At 37.5% G+C, this 26,453-nt stretch overlaps 1 protein-coding gene and 1 long non-coding RNA gene across 3 annotated transcripts; one reads left to right on the top strand and one right to left on the bottom strand.

Moving 5' to 3' along the window:
• The first annotated feature begins 55 nt into the window (after positions 1 to 55).
• LOC129646337 (uncharacterized) lies at positions 56 to 12,927 on the top strand. Its single transcript, XR_008711860.1, has 3 exons — positions 56 to 324; positions 1,780 to 1,917; positions 11,159 to 12,927. It is a non-coding gene; the product is annotated as an uncharacterized LOC129646337 (long non-coding RNA).
• On the bottom strand, positions 2,538 to 23,865 carry BBS5 (Bardet-Biedl syndrome 5). 2 transcript variants are annotated; one of them, XM_055572325.1, is made up of 12 exons: positions 23,699 to 23,862; positions 20,709 to 20,791; positions 19,039 to 19,104; positions 18,148 to 18,197; positions 17,907 to 18,034; positions 15,054 to 15,189; positions 13,947 to 14,042; positions 10,011 to 10,073; positions 8,224 to 8,358; positions 4,062 to 4,145; positions 3,103 to 3,126; positions 2,538 to 2,953 (listed from the first exon to the last, which is right to left on the bottom strand). In XM_055572325.1, the coding sequence occupies exons 1-12, from the start codon at positions 23,755 to 23,757 to the stop codon at positions 2,852 to 2,854; spliced, it is 1,026 nt and encodes a 341-aa protein (XP_055428300.1). In that variant the 5' UTR covers positions 23,758 to 23,862; the 3' UTR covers positions 2,538 to 2,851. The 2 variants fall into 2 exon arrangements, with proteins under 2 accessions (XP_055428300.1, XP_055428301.1); XM_055572326.1 differs by lacking the exon at positions 10,011 to 10,073 and having other exon boundaries at positions 23,699 to 23,865.
• Positions 23,866 to 26,453: the final 2,588 nt, after the last annotated feature.

The following is a 26,453-nucleotide window of genomic DNA, read 5'->3' on the forward strand; positions in this document are numbered from 1 at the left end:
TAAATATAGACACCAATGCTAACAACGGGAATGCAGGAGAGCTAGTTTGGAAGAAGAGTTGCTCTTGCAGCTGTCAGAGATTGAAAGGAACAACTGGAACTTTTTATCACTAAGGAAACAGCTAAGAAATGAGATATTTAAATGAAGTGGAAAGCTTTAAAATACATAAAGCATTAGAAGATAGGCTAATAAAGGATACCACAAGAAAATGTTCATTGAACTAACAGAAAACGGAATCATAAAAATGAGTCAGTCCGCTAAAACTGGTCTAGTGGCAAGCTACTTGGCTATCTGAATTAATGATGCAAAGGTCAAGAATATGAGGTGAGTTCATTTGAATACTCATAAGCAAGATCCTCTTTCCAGTAATGTTATAAATGTTTATTTTCTACTTAAAACAGCAGGATATATAATATTCTTTGAGAAGTAGGAAACTTAAAGACTGCTACTTAGGTAGACTATTTTTTTTTAAAAAACCTTTAAAATAATAATACCCCCCCACATCATGACTAAATTAAATGGAAAGAAACTGCTAACTTTATAAGACATCCTAAATTATCATTATTTTTAAGTGGAAAAACTACAATTAGTATTGAATTAAATTATAGTATTACTCATTCACACTTTGCCTTGCTCTGCAAAGGATTTGATGTGGCAAACAACAATAATAAAACCAGGAAAAAAAGTTAAAAGTTGACACTAGGGAAAGAAAAATCCCACAACATATACAGTATGATTAATAAAGATATTCTGTAGTTTTAAGTGTTGATCTTTCATTAAATAAAAATTTTTAAAATGGAACAGATGTAACCCTATCAGAACAATGTAATCAACAGAATGCAGCAAAATCAGGACAAAGTGCTACATCCCTGGTATTATTTGAAAAACAGGCTTTATACATGAAAAAAAAAAGTATATACAACTAGAATATAATTTAAGTTGTTGACTAAAATAGAACACACAATATTAAGTATGGGATGCAGAAGGCATGACTTGAAAAAAACTGATCCTTTGTTTATATACAAATAGCATCATATACTTCTTCATGAAATATTTTATTATAAAATTATGTTATCACATTATAAAAAACTCACTTGGGCTGTAAATATACTGTACTTTCAAAGATTGGTATTCTTAAACATGCTCCAAAGAACATAAGCTCCATAAACACAGGGATTTGGGGAGGTTTGTTTTGTTCAATGCTACAGCCACACGACCTCATGAGTGCTCCATAAACATTTGTTGAAGGAATGAATGAATGTCCTCAGATCAGGGAAATATGTATTTTTAAATTTCAAGGTCTCCATCCATGAGTAACAGTTTTTTCCTCTTATTTTACATCACGGTGAAGTCAATGGTACTGTCAGCTGCTAAAACAACAGCTGAGAGAAGAGTTCGTTGACTCTTTTTCCATTTATAGATGCCACTAAAGGTTTTAACACATGAGAAAAAACTAACAGCTGCTTTCCTGTTTAAACAATAAATGACTCATTTCTCTCTACACGTAACACCTAATATTTGAAAAGATTAATGAGTCAGATGCAAGCACCATGATATGACATTTGAGATTATTACTTACTAATCAGCAACTTTATAGTCTGTTTTGCTTGAAAAACTATTGAAATAATATTCCGAACTGCATTTTGTGATCTGTATACATTTTTCAAGCACACTTTCCCCCTAATATAGGTTATTATATCTCCATCCCTTAAAAATCCCTTCCTATTTAAATATAGAACCAATTAATAGCTTTTGTTTATTGATTTTTATTAAACTCAGGTTGTGTATGTGTGTTGCTCAGTCGTGTCCGACTCTTTGCGACCCCACGAACCATAACCCACCAGGCTTCTTTGTCATGGAATTCTCCAGTCAAGAATACTGGAGTGGATTGCTATTCCCTTCTCCAGAGACACTCAGGTTAGCACTTGATTATTACATGTCTATGGTTGTGCATACAGTTGCATTATCTTAAATGATTTTACACACTCAGTTTTTTCACTGTAGAGAAACAGGACTCCTTTGTTTAATTTTAATGTTTTGACAAAAGTTCCTTACTATGTTTCTTTATACTGAAGCAACAGCAAAAAAAAAAAAAAAAAAAAGTGATGCCAGAGAAGTCACCAAATCTTACCTGACCAAGAAATCAGAAAATATTGAATTTTTGAACACTTCAAAGAAGTTTCAATGAATACAAAGAGAAAGTCAATAAATGAACTATTTATTTACAAACTATTTAAAGTTGTTTCCTTATAAATGTATTCTTGCCAAAATGATATTGAAATTATTTACAAAAGAGTGCCCAAAACTTTACATAGGGAATTGATATCCTCCAAAGTTAGCTATAATTTTTGGTTTCTACATAAATGATTACCTAAAAAATGGTAAGCTTAAGGTTTGTAATTTATATTAGAGTTGGCTTACATTTAGAGCTATGTGATAAATATATTTAAACCAGAATTTTATAATTAAGAAAGCAGTATTTGATTACTCCATAAGAAGAGTCTTATACTTTAAAATAATATTTTCAGAACACTTAATGGTGCTACATAAACTCTTTATTAAGCTCAATATAATACAGTCTTTTAATATCCACAGAATAATAATTTATAAGTACTAGGTACAAAATAAACATATTTACAACAAACCAGGAAGATTTCGATTACAATTTCAAATATAATTTTTTTAGAAGACTGGCAGTAAAATCTTAGATAAAGGAGCTTTTCCTTAATCATTAGAAAACTCTATTAAAAACTTTTTCTGTAAATGTAAAAACTATTCCATGCCTTATAGTAGGCGACTAGTATCTTTAATCTTGAGATATCTGTAAACAGAAATTCAGCTCAACTCAAGATCAATTCATTACTTCCCAAAGTCCCTGTAGGGTGAATCCATCCTTCAATTTCTCTATTGCAAGCCCCAGTTCTTCTGAAAACACAGGTTCACGATCTTGTTGCTTTGGGGGAGATAAGAGGATGAGATGGGAATAGAGAAGGTGAGCAAGGAAGAGGAAAAAAACAAAAAATAGGTTTCACATAAATGTGTGAATACTGAACACTGGAATATAGAAAGTTTCTTCATACATTATAGGTAAAATATCCTTACCTTGTTGCCATCAGCAAAATAAGCCTAAAAGACAAAGAAAATTATATTTCACATACTTGACACAATAGGTTAAGAGGTTAAGGAACAGGTAATTAACTTACAGAAAAATTCCAAAACTAACTGTGTTTTATATTCTGTTACTGTGTTTCTAATGGTTTTCTCACCTATCTTTACAAAGCTGGTAGCAGAATTCACTTTTGTCAATATTAATGTCTTCAAGAGTTATGCTAAATTTAAGTGCTAAAACTGCTTTGTAATTGGTGAATAGTTAGCACTGTTAACTTGAAAGTGGATAAGAGAATGATTTAGCAGATACAAAATTTTACCCCTACTTTTGGTTTAAAAGAAGATGCTGGCAAAACAAAACAAAGCAATAAGTGCTTCAATGTGTCAGCAAATGCACACACACTGAGGTTGTAGTAGTTTATAATTAACTATCTTATACTTAGCTTAAAATTTTTCATTCCCAGAGCAGTATTCTAGTCAGATTCATAGACCACAGTATATAGAAAGCATTATTATTATTTTGGCTATTAATTAAATAATACAGATTTGCAAACAAGAAATTTTAGTGTTCAAATAGAAATCCATTTTAAAATAATACACTTCTAAAATTAAAAGGAGGGAGGTCTTTCTCATAAAGATTACTTATGGCAAGTGTAGATTTTAAATTAATTAACTATATTTAGCATATTCTATTATCTTAAAGTATGGAAAAAACTTTTCACATATCTGAAATCCTCTGAATAAGTTATGTTCTCAAATTATTTCCCAGTTTGGTAATTTAAAAGTATTTTCTCACACAAAAAATTCCCTACCTTGGAAAAAAAAATTCTCCAACTCATGTTTAAAACACTCTAGCTTTATGATATTTTATACATTTAGACCATTATTTAATTGAACATGACTCAGATTTAAAAAAAAAAAAAATTAGTGATGCTCCTGTTCATAATGCTCACCACAAAAGCATCCGTGTGATCATCAGAGTCTATCTCTACATCGTCTTGAATTTGTTTGACGGTCAGAGCTTCAAGGGGCTGTGGCTGAAAATCAGTAGATGTTAAAAAGAATCAGTAGATATTAAACTGCATCAATAAGACCATATTAAACAAATAAATAATTTCAGTAGAATGTGCTATAAGAATTGTAAATACCTGTAAAAGGATATCACAATTACCAACTACTCAAGTCTTACAAAAATCACTGCATAATTTATATTCTATTAAAACTTATATGAATAATAAAATGAGTCAGTTAAATCTAAGCTTTTAAATCTGAAGTTAATATCATCAAAAGAGTTAAAATGAAAAATTTATACAAACTTGATATGATACTTAGAAATATTCATAAAGAAAAAAAAAACTGTCATTGAGCTTTATCTGATTTTCTGATAGTTAAAATCTCTCTGGTAGTTTAAAAACCTAACTTGTATAATAGCATATTTTAAAATTTCCTCGAAGTAGTCATTGAATAGAATTTGTGAAAAAAGAAATTCGTGAAAAAAAAGAACTAAGATTTGTATGGAATATTCTAAAAGTAAAGCAAAATACATATAGTACTGATATCTATTAATTTATTTTTCAAATATTTGAATATCTTTAGTGTATGAGGTACTATGCTGGCTACCTCCTCTGTCCATGAGACTCTCCACGCAAGAATATCGGAGTGGGTTGCCATGCCCTCCTCCAGGGGATCTTCCCGACCCAGGGATTGAACCCACATCTTTTACATCTCCTGCATTGGCAGGCGGATTCTTTACCACTAGCACCACCTGGGAACCCCCACGCTGGTACTACCAAAAGTATAAAGTTTTCACCCTTCCCACACAAGGTGTGTAATATAGTTGGAGTGGAGTGAAGGATAAAATACAACTATAAAAAACTAAATATCAGGTTGAACTATAAGAAATTGCCACTTTAATTTAAAAAATGGTCAAATATTAATAACATCATATGGCAACCTACAGAAAATAGCTGTAACAAATGCAGTATCTATTGTAACAGGAGAGTTCGGCAGCACAACTTCTGGCTTGTGCGTACCAGAAACTTTTATGAAGAAAAGGCTGGCATGTGACTGAGGGCTTTTAGGACAAGGATGATTTTCACAGATAGGATTAGGGGAAAGGGTATTCCTGGCAGAGGGGATCAGCATCAGCAAAGGTGAGAAACCACAGGATCGGGCTGAAGAGGAATAATACAATATGGTCAGAACATGAGAGTCCCACAAGGCAGGGGAGCTAAGCAGGGATATTGTACTGAACAATGCCAAGGAGTATCACTTACACTGTGGTTGTACAGATAAGGTGGGGACGGTAGACTGGAGTCTACTGAAATTTTTAAATACCAGCTCAGACAATGTGGACTATTTATGGGTAATTTGTGGGGGAGAGTTGATGTAGGAGTGTACTGCTGACAAGAGGTTGACCTGATTCCCTAGTCCGAGAACAGCTGGTATTTCAACCATGTTTAGAACTGTGTAACTGTGTATAAGTAAATTAACCTATCTAAGCCTTGGTCTCCTTAACTGTGAGATAGAGATTATAATAACGATGATGATACAGTTCATAGTGTTTTTGGCAGGATTAAATGAGATGAGGCATATAAAATTCTTAGATCCGTGAACAACAAAGAGAAGGCACTCAACACAGTCATTCAATCATGACTATTCACTAAAAGTCTATTATGTGCTACTTTTGATTGCTGGAGACACAGTGGTTAAAGAAAATAGACAGAAATCCCTGACTTCATGAACATTATTTATAATGGAGGAGACTGATTAGTGTTACCAAAAATAAAGCAAGCAAGCGAGAGAGCAAATAACAAGCAAAATAAGGGATAAAAAAGTGACAGGGGTTGTTGTTGTAGATGGATAGTTAGGGAAGACCTCCCTCAACAGGTGTCTTTGGAGAAAGGACTTACATGTAGTGACAAAGCGAGTTACTATGGCTAACCGTTATTACACACTGAGGGCCAAAGAAGGGGAAAAAAGGAGAAATGAAAGGTAGCAAGAGAATGGGTAGCAGTATCTCCCAGGTGCTGGCCACTTTATGGACACAATCAGTAACTTTGTGAAAGAGATTATTTTATAATGTGAAAACTGAAGCTCAAATCTGCCTAGAATCACAAATAAATGGTGAAATTAGGATCAAAGTCAGAATTGTCAGGTTCCAAGGACCATGCTTCTTCTACAACATTATTCTACAAGCAAAAGTAGCAAAGGAAACTGCAGTTTCATTGGAAAGAAAGGGATAGGGACAGGGGAGAGGATGGTATAATTGGCTGAATGTTTAAAATGAGATAATGGGAAAAATAAAAAACAGTAAATCCCAGGGTTTTGAGCACATCTGACTTTGACAATAAGGTAGTAAATAACTAGATAAATCGGTAGGATTTTGATTTTGAGAAAAAATGACAAGATTTTAGGTATGCCAAGTTTGAGATATTCATCCATGTCCTACTATATCTTACTGATTTGGAAAGTTATTGATTAAAGTTACTAAGATAAAATTTTAAAGGAGAAATTCAATTCATGTTATTTGGAATGCTCATCTATGTGAAAATATTCAATAATACTTGGAACCATGATAAGCTGAGAGAGTATGCCAAGGTCAGAAAGATCTGGCAGTCATCTATGTAAGTACCAGCTGAAGAAACTGGAGGAGCAAGTGACATTGCTGAGGAATATATAGGGGAGGCAGAGCGAGAGGGAGAATGCTGAAAGCCGTGCAGGTTGGGAAGAAAGCAGAAAGGATGGTTAAGGAGATAAAATACCGAAGAGTGTACAATATTGTGTCAAGGACTGCAAGGAGATCCAACCAGTCCATTCTGAAGGAGATCAGCCCTGGGATTTCTTTGGAAGGAATGAGGCTAAAGCTGAAACTCCAGTACTTTGGCCACCTCATGCGAAGAGTTGACTCATTGGAAAAAGACTCTGATGCTGGGAGGGATTGGGGGCAGGAGGAGAAGAGGATGACAGAGGATGAGACAGCATCACTGACTCGATGGACATGAGTCTGAGTGAACTCCGGGAGTTGGTGATGGACAGGGAGGCCTGGCGTGCTGCGATTCATGGGGTCGCAAAGAGTCGGACACGACTGACCGACTGAACTGAACTGAACTGAACCCAAAGGCAAACTTCAGTTGGAAGGGGAAGGGGATATATATGGAATTTGACAGAGAGAGAAAAAAGAAGCACAACGAAGTTGAAGTCAGAGGGTATGAGTTAGTACTTAGCTGTCCAATCCAATTTTTTGATCTTCCCTGGCCACCTGCTGCAGTAGTCCAAGAGCAGGAGAAGAGACAGATAATATATGTGATATATGATATAGCTTGACATGCATAGTACTGTTTGGGACACTGATGAAAGAGTGGGTGGACACCAGCAATAGACCAGACAGTGAGGGCCTCAGCAAAAGAACAGACAGCAAGGGAGCCTGTGACAGAGCATCCCTGGCAAGGGTACTTGCTGTCAGAGCAGATGGTGAGGAGTCTCTAATAGAGTGGCTGGGAGGACTCCAGCGAACCACCAGATGATGAGGGGCCCACGTGCAGAGGCTGAAGAGTAAAGCCAAAAGACAGCTGATGGACCGGGAGAGCAGTGACTGGGGCAGAAACTAGAAGTCGTAAGGAAGACAAAGAGCAGACAGGCAAGTGTGATATTCAGAGTATTTCATAACTGACTTGGAAGAGGCTCTGATAAATATGAACTGACACAGGCCATATTGATGGAGCAGTCTTCTGCAGTTGCTATATTGTGGGTCACTAGAGAAAGAAAATAGTGTTTGTGAGGCCTGTAAGGTTTGACCAAATGCTAACGGAAGTAGAATAAAAATAAAGTTGTCAGAGCGAGAGATGTAAGTCTCTCTACATCAGAAGAGCCTTGCTTATGGGGACATCTTTGGATAGACTGCTACATAGATGGATAGGAATGAATGGTGAAGCAGCCAGGGAGAAGACAGGTGGTAGGCACAAATAAGAGTCAGCCATACTGACTAAGCAGAGTCTGTATATTCATCATTTTAAACATGGTTTAAAATTAAATTGTGCATAAAGCTAACTGAGGTTTATAGATTATATAAAGAAAATTCAGCAAATTCTATACATCACACACTGAACAAAATACCTTTTCTTCCATCTCATAATCCACTCCAAATATAGGATTGGCAGAATAGACTTTGTGAAGGGAGTTGATCTCCTTGACTGATTCTTGTAGTTTTTCCACAGGATCTATTTTAAAGCCAAGAACATATCCTCCACTCTATAGGAAAAAATAATGAAAAAACAGAAAACAAGCCTGAGGAATCATATTTACAACATATGATAAACTACAGTTCTAATTGTTCTTACTTCAGAATACAATATGTAAGCTAATTTTTTTAAATTAAATTTTTTATTATAAAAATTTCCAGCATACACAAAAATAGGAGTACAATAACTGTCCATGTAGCTATCATCCAGCTTCAAAAAGTAACAACATATGGCCAACTCTGTTCCATCTTTAACTTTCCCATCCCCCAAATCTCCTCCCCTTACCAACTCAGAATTATTTTGAAGTATCCAGATATCACATAAATTCATCTGTAAATATCAAAGGTAATATTTCAAGATTAAAAAAATACACTACTGTAGATTATGAAGGTCAAGGGAATTAAGTTTTTCCTGAGCTCGACCTTGAAAATGAATAGACTACATGTTAAACGACAAAAGGGAATGGCATACCTGTTGTTGGAGAAAAAGTGTTAAAAAAATTAAGTACCCATATGGTGATGGTTGAGAGCAATCTGCTCTGGGGTGAAAGTATATGTTTTTGGGCTCAAATCCTGGTTTTACAACAAACTTACTAGCTGTGTGATGTTGGGAGATTCTAAGCTGTCTTTTTTTTTTTGGCTGTGCCACGAGGCTTGCAGTCTCTTAGTTCCCTGACCAGAGACTGAATCCAGGTCATGGCAGTATAAGAGTGCTGACTCTTAACCACCGAACTGCCAGGGAATTCCCATTTAAGCTTTAATTTTCTAACCATAAAATGGTTATCATGTTGTTGTGAACATAGTAAACACTCAATAAATGGCAGCTACCAATCTATAGGCCAGGGGAAAGGAGTAGACATTCCTGTTTAAATTTAGAATTCAGAAGAGAAACACCTCTTTCAAAAAATTTATAAGAATAAATTACGCCTGGCATAATGGGGCACAGCTTCTAACTAGATACAGTATAACCTGTGTTCGGTAGTATAAAATCTCAAATAGGGTGTGTGTATGTGTATACCTGTGCTGCTCAGTCTTGTGAATCAGTCAGACCTAGAAGCAAAAGCTAGCTCTACCACTTATTACTTATGAGACCACGGTCAAGGCTCCTAACTTCCCCGAGCCTCAGTCTCCTTGACTGCAAAATGGGGAAAAATAGTAACTGCATCATGTGCTAAGTCACTTCAGTCGTGTCCAACTCTGTGCGACACCATAGACAGCAGCCCACCAGGCTCCCCGTCCCTGGGACTCTCCAGGCAAGAACACTGGAATGGGTTGCCATTTCCTTCTCCAATGCATGAAAGTGAAAAGTGAAAGTGAAGTCACTCAGTCATGTCTGACTCTTTGCGACCCCATGGACTGCCAGGCTCCCCCATCCATGGGATTTTCCAGGCAAGAGTACTGGAGTGGGGTGCCATTGCCTTCTCCGGAACTGTATCATAGGGCTGTATAAAGACTGAGATAATGTCATGACCATGATCATAATTAATATGTCTGCCCAATGGAGAAACATAAGCAGGATTCTTTCCATGGGAACAATTAACCTCATGTTACAGCTAATATTCTTGGATATAAACTGGTTACTATATAAATAAAACTAAAAATATAGACTGTCATACAGTTTTTAAAATCTATTAAAGATTAATAAAAATATAAAACATCTTACCTGCTGAGAGCTTTCTATGACAAGAGCTAAACCAAATTTTGAATCTCTAATCTTTATTGACCGCTAGATGTAAAATGAAAAAGAAAAAAAATGTTTGTTTTTATCTGACAGTAGTGACATTTTAACAGTAGTTTTCCAACTTTTACATAGTAACTACTTTTCATAGTCTGAAAAACAGAATTCTTCCTTTTTCTTTATCCTCACACTCCCATGGAGATCAAGTAAATAAAAATTCTCATACTGGAAATAGGTAACAAATTTGTAAGGTAATACAAAGACAATGCCTCTGAAATATGCACAAAATTCTGACTTAAATGTTCCCTGCTTCAGGGAGTCCACAACTTCTCTGAATATTTTAAACCAAAGACCAACAATCTTTTAGTTATGGAGAGCCAGTGTCTTTGGTGGTTCCTAAGGCTAGGTTAGTTTTTAAAAGTCACATGTGCCTTCTGTTTCTTACATCATAGATGGCTAAATTCTGAAAGAACCCCCATGCCATTTACTGAAGAAAAAAAAAGAAAGTATGGGTATTCATTACTGGGCATCAAGGAAGCCTGGGATAGGTCAAATGGAATTAACTCAACTGGTAAGTGTGACATGAGGATGAAACTTGGCTAGCAGATGAGCAGTGACACCAGTGACCTGGAAGAAGGGTAGAGGGATAGAAGCATAACGACATGCAGGACCTGTAGAAAGTGACACAAAATGTACTCACTGGTAGGGTTAGAGAGAACCATGGAGAATCTAACATTATGACCAGCAGACCAAAGGCCCTAGAAGGATAGTGTTTGTGGTAGGTGATGGTGTATCATATACCCAGAAAGATGGGTATTGTAAGGTGAGAAAGAAAAAGAGAGAGACGGACAGACTAAATGGTAATTGCAACGAAAACCTCGCCTTCCATTTAGATTACTTCACACCCTGCCAGGAGTATACACAGTCCTGGTTAAGAACCATAGAACAGTGGCATCCTGGTTGTGAACAGCTAATCTAACCAGGTGACTGAGGTTGACAGAGGCTGTCAAGAAAGAAACTGGCAAGAAGATATGTATATATATATACATCTATAGGAGTGGAAAAATCATAGCTTTGACTAGATGGACCTTTGTTGGCAAAGTAACATCTCTGCTTTTTAATATGCTGTCTAGGTTGGTTATAGCATAAAGAAAGCTGAGCGCTGAAGAATTGATGCTTTTGAACTGTGGGGCTGGAGAATACTCGTGCGAGTCTCTTGGACTGCAAGATCCAACCAGTTAATCCTAAAGGAAATCAGTCCTGAATATTCTTTGGAAGGACTGATGCTGAAGCTGAAACTCCAATCCTTTGGCCAGCTAATGTGAAGAACTCACTCAGTGGAAAAGACCCTGATGCTGGGAACGATTGAAGGCAGGAGGAGAAGGGGATGACAGAGGATGAGATGGTTGGATGCCATCACCAACTCGATGGACATGAGTTTGAGTAAGCTCCGGGAGTTGGTGATGGACAGGGAAGCCTGGCGTGCTGCGGTCCATGGGGTCGCAAAGGGTTGGACACGACTGAGCAATTGAACTGATAGGCATGGAGTCAGGGCAATGGCTGAGGCACAGAGCTGAAGTTAGAAAATGATTGCCCCAGTGACAGACTAGCAGTATCAGATTGCAAGTTGTTTAGGCCAGGTTGAATTTATTCCAGAGTCCATATTTGGCAACTGTATTCTTAAAAAACAAAAAGTATACTACTTGAAGAACAGAAAGCACATGGTTGTTTACTACTCAGGAATTAATTTTTCAGCATAATAGAGGCTGAGCAAGCTATAGCATATGTAAATACAATATAAAACAGCAATGAACAATACTAACATCAATTATATCAGATGCCTGTGTAGACTCTCACATTTTCCTAGCTATGATATAAATTCTTATGTTTCTTTAGATGACCAGAAATAATTTTCTTCCTATCAGATCCTAGATTTTTTTGTTTAATGTATTGCTTTTCTCCACCAGACTGGAAGCTCCTTAAAGGCAGAAACTGCGTACTGGTTCATGACTTTAATTACTGAGCACAGGCTAAGTGCTCACTATTTGGCAAATGAATGATCAGATATTTTAAAGTAATTCACATACCAAACAACTTAGCAAAAGATAGGCTTGGGAATATTTTGCAAATAATTATCTTTCTCATAGGTCAAGAAATCTTTCTTAAAAATAAAACTTTCCAGGTATCTCATACATGGCATCTAATACTCAATAAACATTTATTAATGAAACTGTTTAGTCTTAAGACTACTTATATTCTACAATAAGGGTGATCATCATAGGATAACCTCACAGGATTTTGATTAACTATTTTATGTTTCATCTAATTTGCACTAGGATCTGAAGAGCAGTTTTTTAAATACATAAAATGAAATCCTTCAGCTTATTGGAGTTTACCATTTGTTTCACTGAATCACACACTTACCATTAATGCAGTGCAGAGTGAAAAGAATCATTTTTATCTACTCCCAAAACAAACTGGTCTCAGATGTAATTAGTTCTTATTCTAAATTCTAACAGCTTTAATTTAATTTAAGCTAAAATCATTATCAATAAAAGTCATCTTGATTCCTTTCACCAAACCTGTGGTATGAATCCAACTTATACTACAGGCTGTATCTAAATACAATAAAAGCATTTCATTCACAGAATCAATGAATCTATCCTGGCTTTAAAAGGGTTTGAGCAGAAAACAGCAAGCCATAAAGTATGTGAGTCAGTGAGCCATGCCAAAGAACAGTATATATTGGGTTGGCCAAAAAGGTTGTTCAAGTTTTTCCATAAGCTGCCCTGGAAAGTGCTTTGAATAAAATCTAAGAAAAATCACCTTAATCTGTGTGATAATTATTTAAAATTAAAAATTTATTGAGGTATACTTAATTTACAAGGTTGTGCCAATTTCAGATACACAGCAAAGTGAATCTGCCATATAAATACGTATATCCACTCTTCTCCAGATTCCCTTCCCATACAGACCATTACAGAGTACTGAGTAGAGTTCTCTGTACTATACAGTAGATCCTTATTTATTTTATATATATTAGGGGCTTCCCTGATAGCTCAGTTGGTAAAAGAATCTGCCTGCAATGCAGGAGACCCTGGTTCAATTTCTGGGTTGGGAAGATCCGCTGGAGAAGGAATAGGCTACTCACTCCAGTATTCTTGGGCTTTCTTTGTGACTCAGCCGGTAAAGAATCCACCTGCAATGTGGGGGACCTGGGTTCGATCCCTGGGTTGGGAAAATCAACTGGAGAAGGGCAAAGCTATCCACTCCAGTATTCTGGCCTGGAGAATTTCATGACTATATAGTCAATGGGGTCACAGAATTGGACACGACTGAGCGACTTTCACTTCACTTCACTTCATATACATTAGTGTGTATATGTCAATCCCAATTTTCCAATAACCATAAGTTTATCTCCTGCATCTGTGCTATTTAAATTTTTAGAATCCAGTATGTGTGCATGCATGCTCAGTTGCTAAGTCGTGTCCAACTCTCTTACAACCCTGTGGACTGTAGTCCACTAAGCTGCTCTGTCCATGGGATTTTCCAGGCAAGAATATTGCAGTGGGTAGCCATTTCCTTCTCCAGGGGATCTTCCCAACCCAGGGGTTGAACCTACGCCTCCTGCATTGGCAGGTGGATTCTTTACCACTGAACCACATGGGAAGCCCAGAATCCAGTATATTTTTCTCGTAATGAAAAGAGAAATGTAAGCTGATAATGGTGCTGTTTCCCTTGATTGTAAATACAATTGGGTCTTTTCTGATTATCAACATTTTAAAAGTATGCTCTCAGCTAAACTGCTGTCACTTAAAAAGGGGAAGAAAGAACTCATCTAATCCCCAATGTCCTATTAACTGTTGAATAGAAATTATTTATTCTACATTAAAATAAGGTCATCGAAATGCATGCACTTACAATTTGCAGATATGGTATACTGACGTTAAAACTGTCATTCATATTTGCATGCCACACGATTCTCACATTGGTAATAAAAAAGGTTCCTAAATTTCCCTGTAAAGGAGAATGATGAGAGGGACATCAGTGATCATGTCTGAATACTTACTCTTTATTTTCTAAACATGAGAATAATTCTGATTATCACAGCAGCATAAAATACCAGAATTGAGCATTATATGGAGTTACTCAGATGTGGAGCTGTCTATATACTATAACATATTTATCATAGTCCACAACTAGAACTTTTCAGGTGAGCAAAGTTTATTCACAATTTAATCTTATAATTCCATGTTTAGCAAGAGCTCTTCAAGCACAATGTTTTACCATGGTGGTTATCAGTCGAAACTAGGCTGTAACACCCATGACGGCTGGAAATTATTCTTAGTAAAAGATGATTTTTTTCTAGAAATTGATTTGTTTCTTGTTCCAACTATTAGTTGCTTATATGTTTCATCTAGAAATGGCAACCCACTCCAGTGTTCTTGCCTGGAGAATCCCAGGGATGGGGGAGTCTGGTGGGCTGCTGTCTATGGGGTCGCACAGAGTCGGATACGACTGAAGCAACTTAGTAGCAGCAGCAGCAGTTATAATTTCAAGAGGAAAAGTTACAATAATGGATATAGGAGTCACCAAGTGAGTTAATATGTTTAATTCCATAAAGACTGGATTGAAAGGCTTCCATGACAGTCCACCCTATGACTCTCCTCAATTAGCCTAAGTTATCATGCTGTGGAGGGTAGTGCAATAAGGGAGGAAGATCGAGACTGTGGGATAAACTAGATGTGGAAGTCACCTAAGTCTTTAGGGCCTAAGTTTTTTATCTGTAAGTGAATAATAAGAGACTGGACTAGATGATCCTCTAAGGTCCATTTAAGCTCTAAAGTTTACATAAAACAACTGTTGCTAAAAAGAGTATAAGAATATGAAAATCAGAGTATTATTTATATCAAGAGCTATAATGCTAATATTAAGAGTTAAATAAATATACAAACCCAATCATAAATGGAAAAATGATTACCAAAGAAAGCACTGCCCCAAAAGGTTTGTTAGTTCTTTGCATGGTACCTGATCACTTGATAAATTCCATACTCCATTGATTTTATTATATACATTTTCTTGTGGTAATAATCTTAGTTGCTTATTTTGAATTAGAGCACTTCTCAATTTAAAATCACGATACATTTTAGAAGTTTCATATGCCCTATAAAAAAAGAATAAAAGATTAATTCAAACTGAAAATGTGGTTTTCTTAGATTATGTCTACTTATCTACAAAAATACACAGTTGTACATCACTCAAATAGCTATTAAGGTAAGTTAAAAAAATTGTTTTTGGTTGATAAGTTTTGGTGATTATAGTCTTTTGTACTGTATTTGTCATTTCAGTGTAGTATTTACAAATTTTATCTCAGTAAGCTAAATTTGAAATGTCTAATATATACAGTATGGCACAAATGAGAAGAAGCAAATTTTTTCTTTAAGCTGAAAGACAATGCTCATAAAAATAGACATGAATATTAATTTTTCTATCAAAAAGCTTCCCTCACTTCTCTGTTTTAGGTAAAAGCACAATTATTCTCTTAACATAAATAGGAATACAATTACTTTTCCACTGAAACCTGAATATTTATGCCCACATCTACCTATATACAGAAAATTAGAATGAATCTGTACCAACCAACTCGAAAAGGAACTCTAAGACAGAGTATGTATCTGTGTGTGTTTGCATAATAAATTCCTAGACTTTTTCTTTCTGTGTTTCCCTACTGATAAATAATAAAAACAGAAGAAAATTCTGATTAACTTTTAGTTCATTCTAATTTTAACTCCACAAAAATACAGGCTAATTTACCCTTTTATCAAAGCTAAAGTGTTTTCCTGGCCTGAACAACTTTAGATGTCATTTATATAAGTACTCTTGCCTAGAAAATCCCATGGACGGAGGAGCCTGGTGGGCTGCAGTCCATGTGGTCGCGAAGAGTCAGACACGACTGAGCGACTTCACTTTCACTTTTCACTTTCATGCACTGGAGAAGGAAATGGCAACCCACTCCAGTGTTCTTGCCTGGAGAATCCCAGGGACGGGGGAGCCTGGTGGGCTGTCGTCTCTGGGGTCGCACAGTCAGACACGACTGAAATGACTTAGCAGCAGCAGCAGCAGCAGCATATGTTATAATATGTATTGTTAAACTAATGAGTTTTATTTTAATCTTCTAATATATGAATTATGAAAGAGCAGAATTTTAGCATTTGCCCATAAATCTTAATTTCCTTTAGGACTGTAATCATCAATATTTAACCAGTGGAAAAAATGGAAATTATTTATCTATAAATTGTTTCGGGGGAACACCCAACATTTTTATACTATTAAGAAAAAGGAGCTTCCTGGCTCCCTTCATACTCCATTTCATATTACTTCTCTAAGTGAAATAAAGAGATATGAATCAGGTATGTGCTTAAGAGAACTAAAAAAAAATGCTTTCACACAAAAACTTGTATATGCATGTTCATAGAAGCATTATTCCTAATAGCTAAGAAGTGGAAACAACCCAAATGTCCATCAGCTAATGAGTGGATAAACAAAACATGTGTCCATAGAATGGAATCTTATTCCGCTATAAAAAGGAGAATGTACTGATATATGACACAACATGCAGCATGTCTGAAGACATCACATAAGTGAAAGGAGTCAGACATAGAACGCCACTATGTTATGTGATTCCATTTATATGAAATGCCCAGAATAGGCAAATCCATAGAGACAGAAAGTAAACCAGTGGTTGCCAAGAGCCATAGGGAGGAGGGAATGGGGAGTGACTACTATGAGGGTTTCTTTTTGGGGTACTGAAAATATTCTGGAATTGAGTAATGGTGAATATACTAACTTTACCAAATTGTAAACTTTAAAATGGTAAATTTCATGTTATGTGAATTATATCTCCAAGAAAATAAAACCATTATATAGATTAAAAATCATTAACAAAATTTAAAAAAAATAACTAGGAAACTAATAAATTTGCAATACACATAACAGTAAAATTAAGAAATTTACAACAGAAAACTATATACATAGCCAAAGAGTATGCAAAATTTCAACATCACTAGTAATAAAAGGAATTCAAATGAAAACAACAGTATATATATATGTGTGTGTGTATATATATATATATATATGTATACATACTATATATCTGCATGTAAAAAAAAATCTTGTGTGTGTATACTTTTTTTCTGCTGGCCTGGCATCTAAGCCAAACTTTTAAGAAAACCACACTAATTAGGGCTGGTTTAAAAAAAAAAAAAGCTGAGGTAGTAAAGAAGAGAATAGCTAAACAAAAACCCAAAACTCTTTAGAGAAATCACCCAATCATGTCTTCTACTGTTAGAAAAATAACTTAAAAAAAAAAAAGAAAAATAATCTTAATTCCTTAATTGAATTATTCCACTTGGTTATCTACCAAGTTGAATGAATTCTCTGTTTCATTTTTTAACTATCTTGGTAGCTAATTTAACAGACTCTTCAGCAGTTTTAGGTGTTTTATAAATAACTTCAAAGTGAAAGTCAAAGTTGCTTAGTCATGTCTGACTCTTTGCGATCCCATGGACTTTACAGTCCATGGTATTCTCCAGGCCAGAATACTGGAGTGGGTAACCTGTTCCCTTCTCCAGGGGACCTTCCCAACCCAGGGATTGAACCCAGGTCTCCCACATTGCAGGCAGATTCTTTACCAGCTGAGCCACCAGGAAATACCTTCAAAGTGTTTATTAAACAGTAATGCAACATGCTCTATGTATCTTTGGGAAGTCTGCAACAGACCTTGGAGGAAGGCAGCACCACATGTTAAAATTTTATCCTCTAAACCTTTATATCATAAAATTACCTTAAAAATATTCAATAATCTATCAAGTATTACCATACCTGTGTACTGCAATCAGAGAAGTATAAAGTCTAGGACTTCCAGGAACCAAATTCGTAAATATAAACTCAAAACGAGTACTGTTACATTTTGTTAGTACATAAAGAGCTTCAGTTTGGCCTCGTAATTTCTGTAAGGACAAATTTTAAGAGTAATTTCTCATTTACAGTGAAAACTAACATCAACCTCAAATATCTATTGTTTCCTCACTATATATATTTCAATAAGATTTTTCTGACTTACAGAATTAGCAGTCCTTGTTGTAATATTCAATATGCAGTTGTAACCAATAGCTAAAATTCAAAAGTAAAGAATTTAAAGAACATGATACAATGAACTAAGGGAAAAAAACATATATATACAGAACTCTAAGCTTAAAAAATCAAATATATGGGGAGGGAGGAGGAAGGAGGGTTCAGGATGGGGAACACATGTATACCTGTGGCAGATTCAATTTGATATATGGCAAAACCAATATAATATTGTAAAGTTAAAAAATAAAATAAAATTTAAAAAAATCAAATATATATATAAAAACACAACTTTAAAAAATTTTAAGAAATATCTACAAATTTAAGTTAAATAATTAAATATAAAGCTAATTCTGCCTCTTTTGAACAAACAAAAAGTCTAGCTGGATAATCTACAATAGTTTAAAAAACAGTGAAACAATTTAACACAATGAAACACTGTTAACACAATTAAACACAATTTAACACAATGTTTAAAAAAAAGTGAAACAATTTAACACAATGAAACATTGTTAACACAATTAAATACAACTTAACACAATGTTTCATTTAGCACAATGAAAGGTTGTACTTTTTATTAGAATTTAGATCTCCCTTGAAACAGGTTATAGAAAATTTCAAAGTAAAGGAAAAAACAAAACCAAAAATCAATGTAAAAGCATTAATCTTATAAGCATCCAAGAGACAAAACGGATTGATAGAAAAAACATTTCTTTTGCATTATCATGCAGTCTGTGGTTAGTCTAGGATTTCTTAAGTTTTTATCAATCAAAACTTTTCACATATTTCATGGTATAGCTTTTTTTTTTCATTTCAAGAGCCACCCTGCAAGCTGATGTGACAAATTACTTTTTCTTGCATGCTTTCTAACAAAGATACTTACAAAGATTGACTCTGGGTAATGCCAAAGAGTGCCAGACAATTCTTAAATTTGTTACTAAGAGTCTACCTAAAAGCAAACAAACAGAACATCACGTTACCTTACCTAAGGACCCACTTTTGCAGTACCAAATGAGATGGACATGAAACTTCTCGCCCAGCATCAACAGCAACACTTGTAGATGTTTTTCACACATTTATTAATTGAAAATATTGATTGAGCATATAGATTCTAGGTAAGGTATACAATGTGTAATTTAGAATCCCAGAGAAACAAAATCCAACAGTTGACAGAAAAAATACAAGTATTCACTGCCAACAGCTTGGTTTGACTCAACTGATAAAGGAGAAAAGTTTGTACTTTTTTTTTTTTCTCGATAGAAGCTGTTCTGGGGTTCCTAGCAGGTCATATGCGTCCAACTGAGTATGTGAGAGAGAGAGTATAATTACTAAGCCATTCAGTGAAATTACATTTCTCAAAGAACTCTCATATACATATGAATCCCTGCCATATGAGTGCTCTCTTAGCAGTTCTCATTTAAATGAGCTTTTTTTTTTTTTTGCTATGAACAAATTTTTTTCCTCATATGAAGTTATAGCTAGGCTGAAGTCTGTTAAAGGCTTATGCTTTTCATCCTTAGCCTCAAACTGATGTTCTTACACTGAAATATGCACAAAGTTAGATATGCTTCATTTCTCAAAGTATATCCTATAGAACCGTAGTCCCTATAGATGCCCCAAGGCAAAAAAAAAAAAAAAAAAAAAAAAATCAAGTAAATCTATGCATGGTAAACTGTATGTCTTAGAAATATATAATACCATTGCGTGTGTATTATGTTGCTTCAGTTGTGTCCGACTCTTTGCAACCCTATGGACTATAGCCCAACAGGCTCTTCTGTCCATGGGATTCTCTAGGCAAGAATACTGGAGTGGGTTACCATGCCCTCCTCCAGGGATCTTCCCAACCCAGGGATCGAACCCACACCTCTTAGGTCTCCGGCACTGGCAGGCAGGTTCACCACAACGGACGATGCGATGGTTAAATGTCATCAGCAACTCAACGGACGTGAGTTTGAGCAAACTCCGGGAGATAGTGAAGGACAGGGAAGTCTGCCATGCTGCAGTCCAAGGGGTCGCAAAGAGTCTGATATGACTTAGTGACTGAACAACAACAACTTTGTTTAACACAGCATTTCTTCACCAAATTATAACCATGGAATTCTTTTGATGAGTAATCTATAGCCATGACATACTCCTTCCTCCATGAAAAAACCCCTAGAATATCTAAAATCAGAGAAACTAAGCCTGTGTGAATGCCAGAGTGAGATGCAATAGGAGATTCTAAAAACAAAGGAAGGCATCTCAAGGGAAACTGGAGCATTACATGATATGTTTGACAAACAGTAAGTCACCCAGCATGGCTAGAGTGTAAAGTTCCCACAAGACCACAGAAGACTGGTCTTCTGGACTGCATCCATCAACTGGGGTCAAACAGAAATGAGATGGATCACTTAAATTAGGTTAACTGAGGTTTGTTTACAGAAGAACTTATTACAATAATATCAGGAACCATAAGCAACATATAATGCTGTTTCATATCTTACTCTCCAGCTAATATAACTTAACATTTTTAGTTTAAACCAGAAACATAAAATATATTAGAAATATACTCACCTCTATCCCCATTATTTCCTTTGGTGTCTTCAACTGAATCTAAACAATCAATAAGGACTTCTCCAGGTCTTGTTTTCATTTGTCTAAAATAAATATAAAGGCTTTAATATTTTAGCTACAACATCCGCTTACAATCATGGGAGGGAAAAGACATCTGTATATAAAACAGACAAAAGTATAAATGATACAGTACCAAATGTTCAGCTATTTGAAAATAAGGTTTGCAAGAACTTTAAGAACCTGGTGATCAAGTGGGGCCTGGAGTGACCAGGGACATGCAGAGAAGCCAGAAATAAAGAGAAAGCATTTAGAGAAATAAGAGAGAGAGAAGAGAATCCATGATTAAAGATCTTAGAAGTAAGAAATGATAAGAGAATGTGGGGAGACTGGCCTGGCTGGGGAAGGTCCATGTTGAGAGAGAGTGAAAAATACAATAGGATAAGTGAGAACAAATCAGATTATGGAGAACTAGAATGACAGTCAGACAGATATGGGTTTTATCTGGTGTACAGTGGAGAAGCCCCAAAGGTTTCTGTATAGACCAAAGAAGTCATGCAGTTACAGAAGGAACAGGTTAAAGCAAAGCAACATTGCTGCTGCTGCTAAGTCGCGTCAGTCGTGTCCGACTCTGTGTGACCCCAGAGACGGCAGCCCACCAGGCTCCCCCATCCCTGGGATTCTCCAGGCAAGAACACTGGAGTGGGTTCCATTCCCTCCTCCAATGCATGAAAGTGAAAAGTGAAAGTGAAGTCGCTCAGTCGTGTCCAACTCTTCACGACGCCATGGACTGCAGCCTACCAGGCTCCTCTGTCCATGGGATTTTCCAGGCAAGAGTAGGACTTGGTAAAAAATCAGATAAAGGAGACAAAAGAAAATAAAGAGTGAAGAATAGGTTGCTGACTGACAGAATGCAATCTAGAGTGTCCATAAAAAGCAAAAAAAAAAAAAAAAACCAACAACCCAGCAGAATATGTGGTGGGGCTTTCTAACACTTTCTCAATAAAGCTAACTCAATTATCTATTGGAAATACAGACATGATCATATCACTTTCCTGCTTCAAAGCCAAGTAAGTTATCCCAATACCTAGAAGAAGGAAGCCCAAAATCCTCAGCTGAATATTTCATAATCTGGCTAATTTACCTTTCTATTTGCACCTTTTCCCTCTACTTGCCAGATCCTGCCTTCTAGCCAATGAGATTTATACCTCTAAGACTCTGTATCTAATTTATTTTTCCTTCCTTTTTTCTGGAATACTCTCCTCCTGTCTCCTCTACCAAGGCCCTGCTCATTCATCAATTATGATATTGATGAATCTCAATATCTCAATTCAGATACTATTTTTTCTTTGAGGCCTTTCCTAGGAATAATGGACTTTTTTGTTTCTACGATCTTCCAGCTTTTTGTTCATTTTTTTCAATGATGGTACTTACCATATTTTAAATAGTTGTCTGTATGTATCCCTGCACTAGAATGGTGGGGTGGGGTGGTGTCATTTCCTATTATTTTGTATCTTTACTTATTTTTTAAATTTTTTGCATCTCCGACCATGGGATTCTCCAGGCAAGAATACTGAAGTGGGTTGCCATTTCCACCTCCAGGGGTTCTTCTGCACCCAGGGATCCAACCTGCTTCTCTTACATCTGCATTGGGAGGCGAGTTCTTGACCACTAGCGCCACCTGGGAAGCCCCAGTTATCAGCACAGTAACCAGCACATACCAAGGATTTGATAAATGTTTAATAAACTGAAAATGTTCATGAAATGGACCTTTGCTTGATTAAGAACTTTCCAGGGATAATATAAAAAGTCAAAGAATGTGTGCAACATATTACTGTCACATAACTATAAATTCCCTTCTCTCACAACTGTCTTAAACGATCCAAGACCATCTTAGTAATAGATATCTAGCCACAACTAAGTCTGGGAAATTAATATTTCATTTTTTCCACCGACGAAAATTCTGTTCATAGTAAAGAATCATGCTGCTGCTGCTGCTAAGTCGCTTCAGTCGTGCCGGACCCTTTGCGACCCCATAGACGGCAGTCCACCAGGCTCCCCTGTCCCTGGGATTCTCCAGGCAAGAACACTGGAGTGGGTGAGAAGTGGCTAAAAAGCAGCAAACCATTACTAAGAACCTTTAACTTTACTATTTTTCAATACTTAATACTCAATGTTGGATGGCATCACCAACGCAATGGACATGAGTTTGAGTAGGCTGCGGGAGTTGGTGATGGACAGGGAAGCCTGGGGTGCTGCAGTCCATGAGGCGGCACACAGTCGGACATGACTGAGCGACTAAACTGAATACCCAACGGGCATTTTTTCCTGGACTGCTGGCAGGAAGTTTCTAACTATTCTTTAAAACATTAAATTTCCTAACACAGGATTTCTGTTTGAGAGACTTCAAAAGGAGGTTCCTTCTTACTGTTGGTGATTTAGATGAATAACTAGATAGAAGCTTACCATGGGAATAAAGTTTGCATGCTGGGGGATTCTGGAAAATGCTTACTCCCACTTCCTTCGGAGACTCAAGCTTTAGAATGAAGTCATTTTTCTAAGGGCCCACAATGTATGTCCTTGTTCTAGAGCTAGTTTCAGAATCCTCGTTTCCTGAGTCGCTGCCCCAGGTTCCTTCCACCATAAGAAACTGGCACGGCAAGTTCACTGGGGTGTACTAGACGCCCAAGCCCTCGGCGGTCCCGGCCGTGTTTGGGTTCAGCTTCCTGATAGATTACCGCCAAGACAAGGCCTAGGATTTTACGGGACCAAAACGGCGTACAACCTAGACGAGCCCCGGCTGTGGGGCCTCGAGAGTGCCACAGGGCCCCGGCCAGTCTGGGGTTTCTTGAGGCGAGCACAGCAGCGCCAACCTCCTCCCACCCTCTAGAGGCCCGTGAGCCGCGGGGTCGTAGACTCCGCCCGCGGGCCGGGAAATCGCGCTGCGACGCCTTCTACAGGCTCCAAGCCCCTGGGGAATCTTGGCGACTCACTGTGAGGACACGTCGAAGCGGACATCCCGGTCCTCCCAAAGTGCGTCCAGCACCGACATGGTGACCACAGCGGTGGAGGCCGGGTGGCGTCCCGCCGACTCCAAGGCAACCAGTCGCCTCTGTCACGACGTCTACGGAAGGCGGTGAGGATCAAACTTCCTCGAGGTAACGTCGCGCTTTCCCAGCCCTGTCGGATTTGAGGATTTGCGGCTCCAGGCAGGATTCTGCGGCTGAAAGAAGCCGAGCTGGCCCCTGGCCAGGAGCTGGTGCTTGACTTCTCAGTGACCTTCCTCGCCTCCTTAAAGCTCGTCGCAACTACTCTTTCCATTTCTCTACCCTGTCAAAAAAATCCAGACTTAAGAAATTTCCCTGGCCGTCTGCTGGTTAAGACTTTGCACTTCCAGTACTAAGGGCCCCGGGTCTGATCCCTGATCAGAGAACTATTAATAAGATGTTGCAAGCTACAGGGTGTGGCAAAAAAAAAAACCAACTTTTTTTTTTACTCTCCTAAGAAGGCAATGGCACGCCACTCCAGTACTCTTGCCTGGAAAATCCATGGACAGAGGAGACTTTTAGGCTGCAGTCCATGGTGTCGCTAAGAGTTGGGCACGACTGAGCGACTTCACTTTGACTTTTCACGTTCATGCATTGGAAAAGGAAATGGCAACCCACTCCAGTGTTCTTGCCTGGAGAATCCCAGGGGCGGGGAAGTCTGGTGGGCTGCCGTCTATGGGTTGCACAGAGTCGGACACGACTGAAACGACTTAGCAGCAGCAGCAGCAAACATGTGCTACATTTAATGAAAAAGCAAGGATAACGTAGAAAGTCTGAGAGCCCTGGAAGATTATTTCCAGATCTTAAAACTTAAGCAATAAAACCCCAACATCTGCACAGATGGATGTCAGAATTGTTATATGCCAGTCCTTCATTTGTACCTTCCCTCTACCCCCCTGTTGAAGTGAAATGTCTCTGTTCTCCTCTGACTGTCCCACCATTGTATGATGGGAGTCTTGGGAGCACTAGTGTCTTTAGTTTCCCAGGTCTCCAAGGGGAATTGTGCTGCAAGGAAATGCACTTAATGGCTTATAGCCAGGAGCTTCATTTACTGTTATTGTCGTTCAGTTGCTAAGTCGTGTCTGTTTCTTTTTTTTTAAATTTTTTTAAATTTTAAATTTTATTTTATTTAACTTTACAATATTGTATTGGTTTTGCCATATATCAAAATGAATCTGCCACAGGTATACATGTGTTCCCCATCCTGAACCCTCCTCCCTCCTCCCTCTCCATACCATCCCTCTGGGTCGTCCCAATGCACCAGCCCCAAGCATCCAGTATTGTGCATCGAACCTGGACTGGCAACTCGTTTCATATATGATATTATACATATTTCAAAGCCATTCTCCCAAATCATCCCACCCTCTCCCTCTCCCACAGAGTCCATAAGACTGTTCCATACATCAATGTCTCTTTTGCTGTCTTGCATACAGGGTTATCGTTACCATCTTTCTAAATTCCATATATATGCGTTAGTATACTGTATTGGTGTTTTTCTTTCTGGCTTACTTCACTCTGTATAATAGGCTCCAGTTTCATCCACCTCATTAAAACTGATTCAAATGTATTCTTTTTAATGGCTGAGTAATACGCCATTGTGTATATGTACCACAGCTTTCTTATCCATTCATCTGCTGATGGACATCTGGGTTGCTTCCATGTCCTGGCTATTATAAACAGTGCTGCAATGAACACTGGGGTACACATGTCTCTTTCCCTTCTGGTTTCCTCAGTGTGTATGCCCAGCAGTGGGATTGCTGGATCATAAGGCAGTGTCTGTTTCTTTGTGACCCCATGGACTGCAGCACTCCAGGCTTCACTGTCCTTCATTATCTCCCTTAGTTTGCGCAAACGTATGTCCATTGAGTTGGTGATGCTATCCAACCATCTTTGTTCTGTCACCCTCTTCTTCTTTTGTCTTCAATTTTTCCCAGCATCAGGGTCTCTTCCAATGAGTCAGCTCTTCACGTCAGGTGGCCAAAGTATTGGAGCTTGAGCTTCAACATCAGTCCTTCCTGTGAATATTCAGGAGCTTCATTTGCTCAGATGTAAATGATTTCGATGATGAGATCCTGGATTTTGAACTGATGCTGTAATGTGATGAGAGAGAAACCCTGGGAAGGAGAGAACATTTTTTTCTTGTTGTTGTTTTTTGTTTTCCTTTGGGAGAGGCATGAATTGTTGAGGGCCATAGGCATAGTCCCAGGTGGCCTCTAAGATTACCACTCCTGGTATACATACCTTATGTACTCCCTCCCCCCTTGAGTGTGGAAGAACCTATGAATATGAAAGGATATCAGTTCTATGGTTAGACTGTGTGGTGTAGCAAAGATGAAGGAGTTTTGCAGATGCAATTAATGCCCTTTGAATTAGGAAAAAGGGAGACTATCCTTGGTGGCCCTGAACTTATCAGGTGAGCCCTGAAACTAGATTTTATTGATGGCTTTAATGAAATAGTCTCCAAGTTGTGATAGATCTACATAGCTAGGAACTGAAGGCAACCTTTAAGAGCTAAGAGCCAGCAAGAAAACAGTAACTCCTGTCATCCACCCACAAGGAACCAATTCTGTCAAGGAACCTGAATAAGCCCAGAAGAAGTCCCCAAACCTCAGATGAGATCACATCCCTGCTGACATCTTGATTTCAGGCAAGACTCTGAGAAATAATTCTGCCAAGACTCTTGACCCACAGAAAACACTGT

This window comes from Bubalus kerabau, chromosome 3 (genome assembly GCF_029407905.1).
Source record: "Bubalus kerabau isolate K-KA32 ecotype Philippines breed swamp buffalo chromosome 3, PCC_UOA_SB_1v2, whole genome shotgun sequence".
NCBI classification, from domain to species: domain Eukaryota; kingdom Metazoa; phylum Chordata; class Mammalia; order Artiodactyla; family Bovidae; genus Bubalus; species Bubalus kerabau.

Bases quoted from the DNA above. Each gene is read 5' to 3' on its own strand.
- BBS5 (XM_055572325.1), bottom strand. From the start codon at position 23,757: ATGTCGGTGCTGGACGCACTTTGGGAGGACCGGGATGTCCGCTTCGAC. The intron at 14,043-15,053 runs GTACCATGCAAA...TCTCCTTTACAG, and splicing joins GGAATTTATCAAGTGATCAG to GGAAATTTAGGAACCTTTTT. The intron at 2,954-3,102 runs GTAAGGATATTT...TCTCCCCCAAAG, and splicing joins ATTTTGCTGATGGCAACAAG to CAACAAGATCGTGAACCTGT.